The sequence below is a fragment of the Pygoscelis adeliae genome, unplaced genomic scaffold (genome assembly GCF_000699105.1).
Source record: "Pygoscelis adeliae isolate BGI_AS28 unplaced genomic scaffold, ASM69910v1 Scaffold316, whole genome shotgun sequence".
Taxonomy (NCBI): domain Eukaryota; kingdom Metazoa; phylum Chordata; class Aves; order Sphenisciformes; family Spheniscidae; genus Pygoscelis; species Pygoscelis adeliae.
In genome coordinates, this window is record NW_008824905.1 from 386,313 (window position 1) to 400,481 (window position 14,169).

Here is a 14,169-nt window from a genome sequence, read left to right on the forward strand (position 1 = left end):
CGCTATAAACATTCCTCCAGCGACGAGGACCTGCAAACGGCTCTACAAACATCTGTTCTCCTGTTAAGATGCCAGTTCAGGCCCTGACTCTTAGCTAAAGAAATTCTGAAGTCAGTAGGGGATATCTCAGTCGGAAAATGCCACTCCTCCTCCAGGGCTTCCTTTAAAACAACTATCTTTCCATTTTTCGAAGTTGTGAGGGCTTGACCTTCAGGAATTACTTACTCAGAAACGGAGGAAAGAATGAGAACAGGATCGCTCTCTTTTTCTCCTTAATGCTTGAACATTTACAAGTTGTCTTAAATAGATAGACTAGTATGTTCCCAAGGAACAAACCAACGTGAAAAAAATCCAGAGGTCATAACAGAAAAACCAGCACAAAATCAGAGAACAATTATAGCAGTAACACAGATTCTGTTTCTATGGAGATGGACATGAAAGAGAAAATATTTATCAGCTCTGCAGTTTTCAGGCCAGAATGGGAAAACTGTAAGTTTACGATGAAACTAAATGAAAAACAGGACAAAGTAAGAGTGTCAGCACTGCCGAGGGGCAAAGGCCGTCAGTGATGCAGTAACATCTGGGTGTGTCAGCTGTAGACTGGGGGAGCCTGTGTAAAATCTCAGAAATTTTCCAGGAGTCCTACAGCCCCACTACACATACAGCAGTTTTTTCAACTCTTACAGTGTTTCAGGTTGGGAGCAAAACCAATGCCTCCAAGAACCATTAGTTCTTTTTCAACATGCTTTTCATCTGATTTTAGCAAATACGCCTGCTTACACTTACAAAAAAGTTTGTAGCCTTGTTTTATATAAATTGGAGGTCACAAATAAATGCCTTGAAGGAATTCAAAACAAAAAACCTCCGAACATTTCCTGCCGTTCCTCAGAAGTTTTCAGTATCTCCTTCATTGCTAAACCTGAAGTACGTCAAACCTAGGAAAGAAATATTAACAATCTCTTGCCAGACAAAAGCTTTCAGCTTTGGCTATGGGCTGAACTGTGTTCACTGAATGGTTCTTCTGTACTGCCAGAGACCATCAAGCTACAGTTGACTGCAGTTGCGCTTTTCCAGGCACAGTGCCACCAACAATTTCTTTGAGGTTGAATGCCATTTATTAGCTATCGGACACAAAATAACCACAACGGAGACAGACGGGTGAAGAGGATGAACCGCGGAGACTCTTAGTGAGAATTTTCAGAGAACTCACAGCAGATCTGTTAGGATCGTTAGAAGTACATGAAGTAGCTCACAGCTAAACATACGCATAAGTAGAACAGATTCAACAACAGTTTATCAAACACGAAAACACATTAAAAATATATCAAAATTGGTGGGAAATGAAGCACAGAAATAAAAATAGAGTTTAAACAAAATCAATGCTTCGTGTGCTATTGAAAAAACACACTAATGAAATGTATACGGTTCCACATATATCAGCTATGCCAAATGATTTTAAATGGCCCCTTAAAGAAGAATGCAAGCAGCCACTGAGAATACGAGCTTCAGTGGAGATACGACATCAGCGGGATACAAAACAGCAAAAATAGGTGGATCATAAAACTCAGAAGAACACAGGCTGCAAAGCTCAGGCAGCAGCATGGAAATTGGAAACTGAGTGCCAAAAAGTTTCTAGGGCACGAGTGAACGTACTGGATTCCAAAGGCCTCCGGAGAATTATGTAAGAGGAAGAAAAAAGATCGCCACCGACAGTTGTATCATGAAACAAACATCAGTCACACCACCGCAACAATTTAAATGCCAGATAGCATATCAAAGACATTTATAAAACATACTGAAGCAAAAGGTTCTTTCTGATAAGGACTTCATGAACTGAGTAACGTTGCACCTAGGAGAATTGTAATTAGATGTGCGCTTCACTCATACCAAAACATCACTCTGACGGTTTTTGAGGGACCTTATAACTAGAAATGGATAAAATGATCAAGCCAGTACCTCATCTACTTTGCAGATTACCTACTTGTATCGACAGAAAAAAAAGCCAGGAGGACATGGAAAAAAGAGACTAATTCTGAGAAGTCACAGAACTTGCCAGCTGATAGCCCTCACAAAACATTGCAGGCTGTATATTTGGATAGATTCAAGCCATTGCATTGTAGAGGAGTCAATATGAAATGCCTACAACCAGTAAGGTATTACCTCACAAGGCAAAACAAAACCATCCTTGTACTTACTGCCAGAGGATGATATTGGCAACTGTTACTTGATAAGGAAAACAGCTACATCACCACGTTGTGGATTTCATGAGACAAATTGGTAGGGATGGTAGAATGCCCTAGGGATCAAATGTAGAGGATTTGAAAAGCAGGACGGGCAGCAAGACTCACTAACAGGACTCAAACACTTTAGAGATTAATGTTGAAACAAAGAGTATTTTGCATGTAAAGACAGCATAACAAGAAGCGTAGCAAGGTATGAACTCGATCTCTTCTCTTTGGTCAATGTAAATAGGGAAGATGGAAGAACAAGGTGATTTCTGGCTCACTGCTGCACCGTACAGGATATACCTGCTAACTTACCCACATCTTTCTTTCAACAGGTAAAACCAACAGAGAAGATATCCCATGTATAAAAAATATTATGACATCATATCAAACCCTTCATTAAAAAATACCTAACATGTTTTTTTCCATGTCAGCCTAATGTATATAAACCCCCAGGATGAGCAGAAGATGGAAATGCAAGAGACGCAGTTTGTCTAAACGATAAAGCAAAGAGTAGGGCCTAACTTGCCCAATCTGAAATTCAGTGATATTCTGCAGAGCGAACGAGTAGACAGCCGCAAAGCATGTTGCCACCGAGGTGGGGATTAGGACATTGTTTCTAGAAATATGGCAACCAGGAGATTTCACATTAATCTTATTAATACCCACAGAAAAATGTACGTGCAACTGAAGTATTTCGCAATCACCTGCCTGTGTAATAAGCTCCACCGGCATAGCGGGGAAGGAGAGTCTTCAGAAACTACTGTAAATAATCATAAGGCCTTTTAATCAAGTACCCTACGCACCCCCAGAACACTGTTATATGATGTTCTTGGAACAGCGGAGCTAAAGCTGAGATACTATGAGATGCGTATAGATGATTTCTCACATAGCAGTCCTAGATCACGAAGAGAAAGCTATGAAAAATGCATTTTTCTTCCTAAGGGAAAGCATCATTTAAAGCAGCTGTATAGGAGATCGAAGGCAGGAACTTGAAAGAACAAGAACAAGCTCTGATCAGAGGGTCACCGTTGCTACTAGCATCCTAAGGATACCGGGAAGATCTGCATATGAAAAAAAAGGCATCATATATAAGCAATATACTATTAAACACATATTCTTGAGAAAAGTTACTCTTGAAAATATACATTAGAGCCATTTTGACTTTTCTCATGCAGGTAACTGTAAGAGAGATGAAAGACCTGGCAAATAGCTATGTCATACATAGGAAAATCCAGGGCCAGACAATGAAAATGTGCAATGTTCCCAGTAGAGCTCAGTATACATTAGGAAAGCACATACATGAACCGTAAACCATTATCTAGGCTTTTGGAAGCGATACGTATTGTCAGATACTGCTGCAGGGATTACTGTAAGCAAAGCAACATAGCATTTCAATGGATACTATACTGTAGTAATTGATTTGGAGCCGGTTGGTGCAACTTGGCTGGAAACAGACGTTTAGTTGCATCTTCATTATATCACAGCCAGTCAAATAGTCAAGGTAAACACATGGGTAAACGTCTCAATACTGTAGTAAAGAGCACAGCAACAAAGAAATATACACAAATGCCACAGTGAATAGGAAAAAGCTGACTCAGAAGCCTGATGCTGGCAGTCTTAGTATCACTGCCATTGCCAGTGAAGTGAAGGACAAAATAGGAAGAACAGGGAAAGCATGTATTGTCTGAAGCCTAATACAACCAAGAGGCGAACAGCTTAGCAGAAAAATTCAAGCAGAAGACCGTGCACGAATCGTTTTCAGACTGCGCTTGGAAGTGAGTGATGAACAGGTACCTGCTTCTTCAGGGAAGGCAGCACCGAATTCACTTTAATGAAGCAATAAATCCTTACAGACCCGTAAATGAGAAACAGTAATATTGACAATATAGAAACAGGCAGCCTGCTGAGACCTGGTCAACGAGACATAGAAAGAAGACCGACTTGCCCTGGCTTCTCCTCTGTCTGCTTGCAAGGCCTTGCCAAGGCCTTTAGGGCTAGCATGGTGTGAAAGAACCTTTTTCCAACCCCTGCCACAGTAAATGTCTTGTTAACAGTTAATTAGGGGACTACCTAAACAAAAAGAAAGGAATAACCTAAAAAAGCAGAGCCATTCATATATGTGTGTGTGTGTGAGTCTTGAGATGGACTTTGGAAGGTATAATGTCAAATTATGCAATCAGGTTACCAAATTCAAGCTTAACTTTGCAATCTGGAAAACATACATCCACCATACATAACAACACATAGACAAAACCTTGTCATACACATACGAAAACCATTTTTTTCGGTTTGCTTTTCAGCATAATTTAAAAAATGTCTGCTTTCCAGATGGACTTGATGATAGAGAGAGAGAGCATAGAGGGGACAATGAGGTCTGCATGTTACCCTGTCTGAGGTCTTTCTCCTTCACTTTGAAGTAAGCACCGAATACTGCATGGTCTGGCCGCTCTTGTCTGTGTTCTGGATTTTGGCATGAAGTTCAGGTTTGCAAAACTATTTAGGTGTTGAGGATGCAGATTTATGGTCTTGAATCTGTTCCAGCAGAGGACTACAGGAATAAGACAGTAAACTACAAATTGAGCTTATGGGAATTAGGTGTTTGAATTATTTAGGTGCAGTGAGACTATGAATAGTCACTCTGGTTCATTTAAAAATGCTTATTTTAATGAGAGAAAACTCTGTAAAACTGCAGATGAGTGCCTGATCACCCAAGATGAATGGCTTAGCATTAGAACTGAGGATGTGCCCAGAAGATATGCCCTGTCGTGGAATGCCGCGCCTTAGCAGGTCCCTACCTATTCTGCTACAGTGATCAAATCCTTTCCGTGTTTATGTTTGCTCATCAGATGGGCCTTCTTGCTCATTTTATATCTATGAGTCCATCTCTGTTCAAATAAAAGGCAAATATCAGTTTGAGATGTTTGAGTTGTTCAGCATGGGAGCCAAACATCAGTGATAAGAATGGCAAACATAATGCACCAGAGCAGGAAAAGACTGGTACCTGACCATGTGTCCAGAACTACAGACATTTATTTAGAAATATACTGATAATTACAGTTATTTAAAAAATGAGCTACTGTTCAATGGAAAAAAAATAACAGGTAAGCCACACATCTGTAGGCACAGGACTGGAAATAGGAGATGGCGACGCCTTTTTCAGCATTATCTCACTTCACCTGCAGACAGATGAGAAGTAGCATTCTTTCTGCTGGTTCCATCTGCTTTGGCAGAAGGCTATTTTTCATTTGGAGGAAGAAAAAAAATTTCTAGTTGGCTGCCGTCCTTTGTGTTATCATTAGATACATAAAAAGCCAAAGCAAAACAGAGAACAAAACCATTTTCAAAACGGAACTGCGGTTACTGGCAGTAGTTGTGATCCTGGCGCATGAATGTCTCTACGTTTGGTGTGTATCTTACAGTCCATTCACACAAACACAACTTTTGGTCTTTAAAACAAAGAAGAAACGGCAGTAAATAAAATTGAGGGCCACAAAATTAGAGGGTTACTATCAGTCTTTGTTTTTTGAGAGATCCCTTTGAAAAGGACTTACTTACTTTCCAGCAATGCTCTGGCACTTGTTCGTATGATGATATATCGATTTTGTTCCTCAAAGGCCTCATGCAATTTTAGCACATTTTGGTCCACATATGTGTAACTTTTAGTAGGAACATTAATCCCAGTGAAATAGGAATAGCTCTCTCTTCAATTTCTGAATGCTCTCCGCTCTCCTGCAGTCTCCTTCAAGTACAAACCACCTGAACGTAGAGGTGAACGGGTGGGTTTTTTCTGATAAAGGAGGTGTTCCTGTAAAATTAATGGCTCAGAAATTCCTTAAAAGCTATGGCTCTACCGTGGCATCTCTTCATCCTTACTAATTATGTTGTATGCAGCATAAGAGAGCACACAGCACAAAATGAAGCCTGGCCATATGCAAAGAGAAGTTGGTTAAATGTGTATCCCTGAAAGTATTTCTCCAGTGGGAGTCTGAGAATGAAGTAATCCACTTCGTATCTACTGTTTCACTTTGCACAGCATGCTACGATGGAATATTTAAAAACGATGCGTCCTTTTTTTCCAGGTCAGTTACTCTTGGAATTACTGTCCTTTGGTCCCCCACATCTGAAATAACACTATTTCCTGTAGTAGCAGTAACTTTAGACATACATGTGTGTGAAAATGCGTTAGTCTTAAAATGCAATTGATACGTTCCTTTCTGTAATACCAGGACAACTTTGTTGAACGCAGTATGGAAAAATTGAGTAACAGGAAGCTCAGTATAATATTCAATATTGTTAAACAAACATCAGCGTTGGAGTTCAGATCTCTCTCTCAGCAGTTATATGAAATGTTGGCATGAAGTACAGGACAGACAACAGAAGATATCTAGAAATAAACATGGACCCTGTATTACAAACTTACCTATTAACTCTAGGGGACCAGCAGTGTTCTTGCTAACACTGCACAATGCTGCAGGGGAAAATTCCAGATAGGTTTCAAGATGCAATATTACATATCGAGATTTTTTTCTTGTGTTAAATTTCAGTGTAACAGAAAATACTTTCCCCTCCCAGCCCTCACCTGTCATTTTCTGAACACTGCTTTGATGCAGCCTGAGAGCATTTCGGGAGCTGTTCTAAGGCATGATTTGCCACTACCACATTTTTTCACCACTTGACTCGGGCGATGTTCCAGTCCGGTTGCCTTTTACAGTCACTTTATGGTTATCAGCAAGACACATAAATGTGTGTTTATATCTCACTGAATGCTCTGTTAAGATTTGAAAGGAGGCACAGGTTTAAGACGCAGGTAAATCAAGCTGATGTTTGTAGGAAAGTTATATTCCATTTTTACAGTGGCTTTCACTGGGTCAGAAGGTACTTGACAGATTGCTGAGTTAGCTCCTTGCTTTCATTTTATCTGAGATCTTGGAAAAAGTGGTGTTAAGCCCCTGTAGCTACCTTTCCACCTCTCACCATTTATATCAATGCAAAACATATGCAGAAGTTTCCAGACTCAGAATGCTGATATATCCAAATGTCAGTGATTGAAGGGACTGTGCAAAAAAATGCTAGGTAGTCTTCAGCCGTTCTGAAGGTTACAGGTTAATCAAAAAGATCCATGTTTTAATGATGGCTTCTTCTTTGACAGAGGGATGTGGTCAGTAAAATCAATTACAGACTGAAGCGTTTAACCAGCTCTTTCCTGGGATTTTGTTAGGCTAAAGCAGCACAAGTCTGAAAGGTCCAGATTGTTCATCATAATTCCCATCATTCTCCAGAAAGTTGGGATTTTGCTGCAACCGCCTGAAAAGAATCCCTATTTCTAACATTATGACAAAACCGGCATGCTCTTCTGCAAATTTGGCTTTCCCCCGCCATCCTTCATGCAAGAGTTAGCCCGATAACCTTTAATTCCCAAGATAGAGCCTTGTTCCTTTAAATCGCTAACAAGAATGCTATTTTTCACCTACAAAGATATCAGGGACAGACTTTGGGAAAGTGCAAAATTTTTTTGCAAAAGCAGCAACTAGTACAGATTTCATTGTATCAAAATATTCTGTAAACTCAGATGACTTTTATGTGGTTATTCATGGAGAATGAAATGGTCTTTCTGAAAGACAAGATGCATTGCCTTGACATTTTTCTAAATGAAAATTGCCTGCAAATATTTTATGCTTAGACATGTCATTTGATTTATTTAAGACGTGTTTAAACACTCAAGTTCAGAAACAAAGTGGTCTTTTTTTTTTTTTTTTTTTTTTTTTTCAAATTTCCAGAAAACTGAAAATTGAATTCTTCATACTACTCCCAGAATGAATAATACAGAGTTGTGGTAAAACTGCTGACTTCAGAAAAAAAAAAAACAGAGTAGAAAAGGGAACCTTAAGGACTAAGGAAGCGTTAGAAGACCTCGCTCTAAGCTATACTGGGTGGGTACTTGCTGCCGGAAGTAATGAGTTGCGTGGCAGAGCACGACCTTCAGCAACGCACTGAGAATCGTTGTGTGGGTTGACATCCAGCCACCGGCGAGAGAAATTCATTAAAAGTAAACCGTAGTATTTCCCGCTGTGGAACTGCATCACTTTGCACTCAGTAAGAATCCAACCTTATACTTGTTTTTTTTTTTTTTAAGCCTCTCACTGAGTGTTCTGGAAAAATAATTTCAATTATATTCCATGTCCTGGGGCTCTGTGCAAACTTCACAATTCTTCCAGTGTCTGGTCTTCTAAGTTACCGACTAATCAATAGAAAATTTTCGAAGAGGAGAGCTTAATTAAGAGATTACTCTTGGGAGGACATCAGCACAAATGAGGAATTGCAAAAATTATGAAATGACAGCTCTTGCAAATGTTTACACATGTATTTGGCAGTTTTCTGGATCCTGGTGGATAGCAGTACCCACAGAAAACCGGAACGGGACCTAACAAATCAGGTGCTCAAATCGGCCCTTTGACTGTTTGAGCAGCCTTTCTTTTGGATGTTACCCTAAGTGTACGTCCCAACATTTGAAGCGAGATGCAGTCTTACACGGTGTAAAATTGTCAGTTCCAACTTAGTTGTCCACATGAAATTGTTCCGCTCTGGGGCTACATTTATTGTGAGATTCAGATTCCTTGGTACCCGTTCCACACTTGTACCTTCCGTTTCTTTAAAAACTCGGAAGCCAATTGAAATTGGAGGTGCCGTTTACCTGTATTTTTGTGCTCATTCCTGTATTTTACCAATCTGTATTTTTTATACCAAAGTCTAGGTGAGCCATCTCATCTTTGTAAAGTGATTTAAAATTAAAATTCTCTAATTACAAGCGACTATGTGGACTGAGTCCTATCTGGGTGAATTGTTACTGTACAATATCAACCTGCTTTGCTTTTGAACAAATACTAGCAAAAAAAAAAAAAAGCACAGCTATAGGATTAGACTTGATGACTTTTTTGTCTGATGCCTTGAACTCCTTGTTTGTCATTTGATAAGAAAATTTACGCAAAACTTTATCTATTTGGGTGCCAGAAGGTTCAACCTTTTCAGGACAAAAAGGCCCAGAGTAACACATAATAAACAAATAATATCAAATTCATTTTTGGCAAGGACAGTCCAAGTTTTGTAATCTTCTTTAGACCAAATGGAAATCTACAAATGCCAGCTCTATGGTTAATATTTTACAGACACAGGTAGTAAAGGGTATATAAGCAAATGCTTTCCCTTCAATCTTCCTAGCATTTCCGAGCAATTTAGCCCACATCATAATCTGCAACCATGAAGTGGGTAACATTAATTTCATTTATTTTCCTCTTAAGTTCTGCCAGATCCAGGAACCTGCAAAGAGCTGCTCGCGACGCAGGTAAGAAAGGACTAATTAGTTGTTTTTGCAGTCTTTGCTATATCAATTTAATGTCTAATGCAATTTCACGAATAATTCTTGCAAGCCTGATCCAAAGAGCACAGAAAAATTTGATTGACTTGAAAAGAAACTAAATGAAGAAATGGTGAGGAGATGGGTAGAACACTCCAGACAACTTAACTGGGCGAGTAAGTCTGGTGACGTCCCTTTGCAATGTCAGTGTAGTGCTTGAACAGCTGTTGATCGTTCAGAATCTTGTTACTTTCCAGCATGGAGAAAGCGGACGCACTGTGCTTTTGGAAGTGCTGTCTTTTGAACGGTAGTTCATAAGCGAGCTCCTCACCAATTAAAGGCAACGGTTTTCGCACAAGTAGGTCAAAAATCTACATCTCGGTCCGGGCTATAGAAAGGCTAGCCAAAACTTCCTCATTGTGTCATTTCTCCCTGTATTATAAAACTTTAGACCTTGATCAAACAAATATTTCTGCAGGCAGTCATAGAAAGTTTTCCACTGGTATTTTTGATTTTTGTTTGAAACATGAAAATACCCAAATTTAACAAAACTGAGTTTTCAGGAGCTGGCCGGAAATGCCAGTGAACAGCAGCAAAAAATCTTTAAATTACAATTTTCTGCACTGAAAACCTTATCGTCAAAGCAGGTATATTCTGTTAGCTAGAGAAATTACTCTTCATGTTTTCTAAATGCTCCTGAACAGTATTTCTAGAACAAAACGACTGCCCCGTTCTAGCTCATTTATTAGTGCGGCCATATGCTTCAGTATCTGTTGGGAAAATCTTGTGGGAATCTTCTCGCCGAGAGCGAGGTAGAACTACAGCCTGTATTTGTTACCGTCAGGACCAAGGGAAGGGATTTATCTGCTTTCCTTCTCATGAAGAGCACAGGTGAGATGCACCGGGTGGAACAAGAATATGAACCCGCCAAGTTAATAATTTTGTGTTCAAAAAGAGAAAATTCTACTCATGCTTGCTCTAATCAAACTGCAGCTGCATTCCTTTATTTGTAGTGTAGACATGATAATGTTGTCCGTTACGCAAAGGACACGTTTGCTGACCCTTAATAGTAAGCTACAGCAATCATTTTGAATATTTGAATTAAGTATGTGCTTACAGAGGTAAATACTGTATTAGAATCCTAAAAATCACATGCTTGGGTTCCTTCAGAAAGATGAGCGTGCCTAAGAGTTAGGTATCTGCAGACAAATGGGCAAGAATGGCCATCTGAGGCAACAAAGAGTTTAAGGCGGCCTGAAGAAAGCTTTAGTTTGAAGTTCCCGGAAAAGCAGTACAGATTACCCAGGGCGGTGTACCCAAAGGTGGGATTTTACAAGTGCTCAGCATTAGCTTGGTCTGTTTCAAAACAATGATATTACTCCCTCAAGTACAAGAGCTGGGTGAATGCTGCACGCTTCTGAAAATCTGGCCCAAGGTGCCCAGAAGATATTCTTTAAGGGGTCTAGCACAGCCAACGTGACAGTGAGCGTCATAGTTCTCTTTGTTTTTCTTCCTAGAGCACAAGAGTGAGATTGCCCATCGCTACAATGATTTGAAGGAAGAGACATTTAAGGCAGTGTAAGTGAATGTTCAGCTTACATTTTCTGATTGTTTTCCATCTCTGTTGAAATTGGACAAAAAAGGGAAACTAAAACACACTGTATGAGCTAGTGAGGAGTGTATAAGTCTCACCGAAGCATGGCATTGCGTTAGCCTTCTTACTGTTATATACAAAGCCTACAAATATTTTAAGACCTGCAGAAGTCACGATGACTTTCTTGCTCTCTGGGAAAAGAACTCCCTGCAAACCTTATGCGAAAGCCTGTGTTTCTTACGTGAAAAGAAAACAGCCATGAGTAATACAGTTTCGATAACCTTAGGATGGAGAGGAGTTATGGTGGATTGAGACATTACCAAAAAAAAAAACCCAACCCCAACAAACCACCAACATCAAAAAACAAACCTGCGACAGGTTTTCTGAGACAGTTCAACGATTTTCTTTTGAAACTGGTTTTGGGAATGGCAGAGGGCCTTGACAGGAACTGAACTACTTCTGAAAAGAGATCAGCCTGAAGATGATGATTTGTAACAATGGCAAAACCCAGCTTAGTTTATAGCGTTTACAAATACGCTGGTAAAAGTGGCAGAAAACTCAAATCATAATCTTTTCTGTTTTGTTTCTAATGTATTATTCAAGACCTTTGTTCTTGGGAAGTAAGGTTAAAAACATTTTTCAGAAAGGAGGTGAGAAGAGGAAGGATATGGGGTCCGTTACTATGCTCTTCGTGGTACTCTGTTTAAGCATTTGTGCGTGTCATTTGAACAATTTTGAATCCAGAAGCACCTTCGAAAATATTGACCGTTATGTTTCTTATTTCCATATTCCAAAATGTGCTTTGTGTTTCAGTACCATGATCACATTTGCCCAGTATCTCCAGAGGTGTTCTTATGACGGACTGTCTAAGCTCGTGAAGGATGTTGTTGATCTGGCACAGAAGTGTGTGGCCAATGAGGATGCTCCTGAGTGCACCAAACCACTGGTAGGCAGCGAATCCTTTGGTATTGTGTTTCTTCTCATTCTGTGCAGCTACCAGAATCATCCTCGTTGAGGATTTATACCCGATCCTTTCAGGTGTTGCTGTTGTCATTGGCCAATGCTCAGATTTTAGAGCTGAAACAAAGAACTTGTTTTTGTCAGGTTCTGAAACTCTGCCTTTCAGAAGTGCCTAAAGGATCTGTGGAGCCGTATGTTGTAGCCCAAACACCACACTTTGGCACATTAAGTTTAGCATTGCCTGGAAATAAACGTTAGCATTTAGTACAAATACCCCAGCTGTAAAATACAGGTCTAATTCTAGGTATTAAGGTGACCAAAGTGTGTGGGTTTTCACACTGGGGTGACTTGAAAAGGTATGTGTGCTAATTTAAGGTACTTAGTTTAATAAGTTTTAAAAAAACTCTAAGATCAGGTAACAAAAGAAGTTTGCAGGTACCTAAGATCCCTGGATGTCGAGCAGGTTCAGCCCGGCCCTTCAGAAAGTTAGGTGCTTGTGTTCTTGCGAGCTCTAACATTCAGACCAAATGACATGGCTCCATTAGTTCTCTCTAAAGGTTTCCCAAGCTGATCATCAAGTAGAATATCAAATCCTGCTTCAATCCATCTGAAAATTCAGTTTAGTCAGATTATAAGTAAAAGGAGATCACCACCTTGCACAGAGTATTTTAAATTATAATTGAAATCAATTTTTTTCAATAAAGCATTGTAACAGTTTTGATATTGGACCACATAAAATAAACCTTTATGAAGTTGTGTGGAAAACAATGGATTATTCTGACTTATGGTCTAAATCCTATCCAGTAAAAAAGTATTCACTTTTCAAGCGGGGTTTTCTTTTGCAGATAAATAGAATGTACATTACGCTGTCTATAAACAATAATTCTGACCCTCAGCATCTTTCTTACAGCCCTCCATTTTCCTGGATGAAATCTGCCAAGTAGAAAAGCTCCGCGACTCATATGGTGCAATGGCTGACTGCTGTAGTAAAGCTGATCCTGAAAGAAACGAGTGTTTCCTGTCATTTAAAGTTTCCCAGCCAGACTTCGTTCAGCCGTACCAAAGACCAGCTTCTGATGTGATATGCAAGGAGTACCAGGACAACCGGATGCCATTCCTGGGACAGTAAGAAAAATGGCCATTTTGTACTGTTTAAGTATTTAGTCATGCAGAAGAGGGATCCCCAAGCTATCCAGAGCGTGTGGACATGCAGGACATTTGAAACAGTTGCAAGTATTCAACTTCATATCTGCATGTATAAAACTGTTGCTCAATCATTAACTATCCAAAGCTCGGATCACGTTTTTTCTTTCTGCGCTAGAGCAGGTTTTTCCATTCAAAAATGGCCTTTAAGGGATCACGTTTTATAAATCTTGGGGACTATTTCTTTGCCCAAAACCCCCCAAAAAACCACAGTGTTTCCAATATTGATTTAATAATTTACTTGCTCCAGCTTCCCGCTACCCCCATTGTAATTGGAAAGGATGAAGAAAGGTAACAGTAAAAAGAATAAAAATTGGCACTAAAATCTTGGTGAAATGGCCATAGATTAGTTTTTCACACTCAAAATCAGAATTTACAAGTATTTGACAAGGCATTTTAAAAAAGCATATGTACGTCAAACTAAGTGGCTGACAGTATAAGGAGTTCATCCTTCCGTCATTGTTATTGAGTCTCCTTTGGAAACAGTGAGATTTAGCAGAGCATTTGCCATTAGTAGGCATTGCGTTAGGAAAGTAGATAACTTTTATTTCTAGTTTAGAAATGTAATAGAAGCTGTAAGAGATTTAAGGCCATTTGCTGTTGTCATTGGAATATGTAACTTACGGTGTCCTTTTCCTTATAGTTTCATCTATTCTGTTGCAAGAAGAGAACCCTTCTTGTATGCCCCAACAATCCTCAGTCTGGCTGCTGATTATGAACATGCACTTCAAACCTGTTGCAAAGAGAGCGATGTCGGTGCTTGCTTGGATGAAAAGGTATATCAAATTTTTCACTGTGGATGAAAACTAAGCAACCGGTCTGCTACATAAAGG

General features: G+C 39.6%; 1 protein-coding gene across 2 annotated transcripts in view; it reads left to right on the forward strand.

Annotated features, from left to right (window-relative positions):
* ALB (albumin) overlaps window positions 1-14,169 on the forward strand; it is a 35,373-nt gene that overhangs the window by 12,917 nt on the left and 8,287 nt on the right. Inside the window, exons 3-7 of one of the 2 annotated variants that reach the window (XM_009324879.1) lie at window positions 9,524-9,567; window positions 11,097-11,157; window positions 11,987-12,119; window positions 13,044-13,258; window positions 13,980-14,112. In XM_009324879.1, coding sequence (XP_009323154.1) covers window positions 9,524-9,567; window positions 11,097-11,157; window positions 11,987-12,119; window positions 13,044-13,258; window positions 13,980-14,112 — 586 coding nt within the window. Of the gene's footprint in view, window positions 1-9,482; window positions 9,568-11,096; window positions 11,158-11,986; window positions 12,120-13,043; window positions 13,259-13,979; window positions 14,113-14,169 lie in introns of those variants that run through there. The other variant, XM_009324878.1, reaches the window with a different exon arrangement.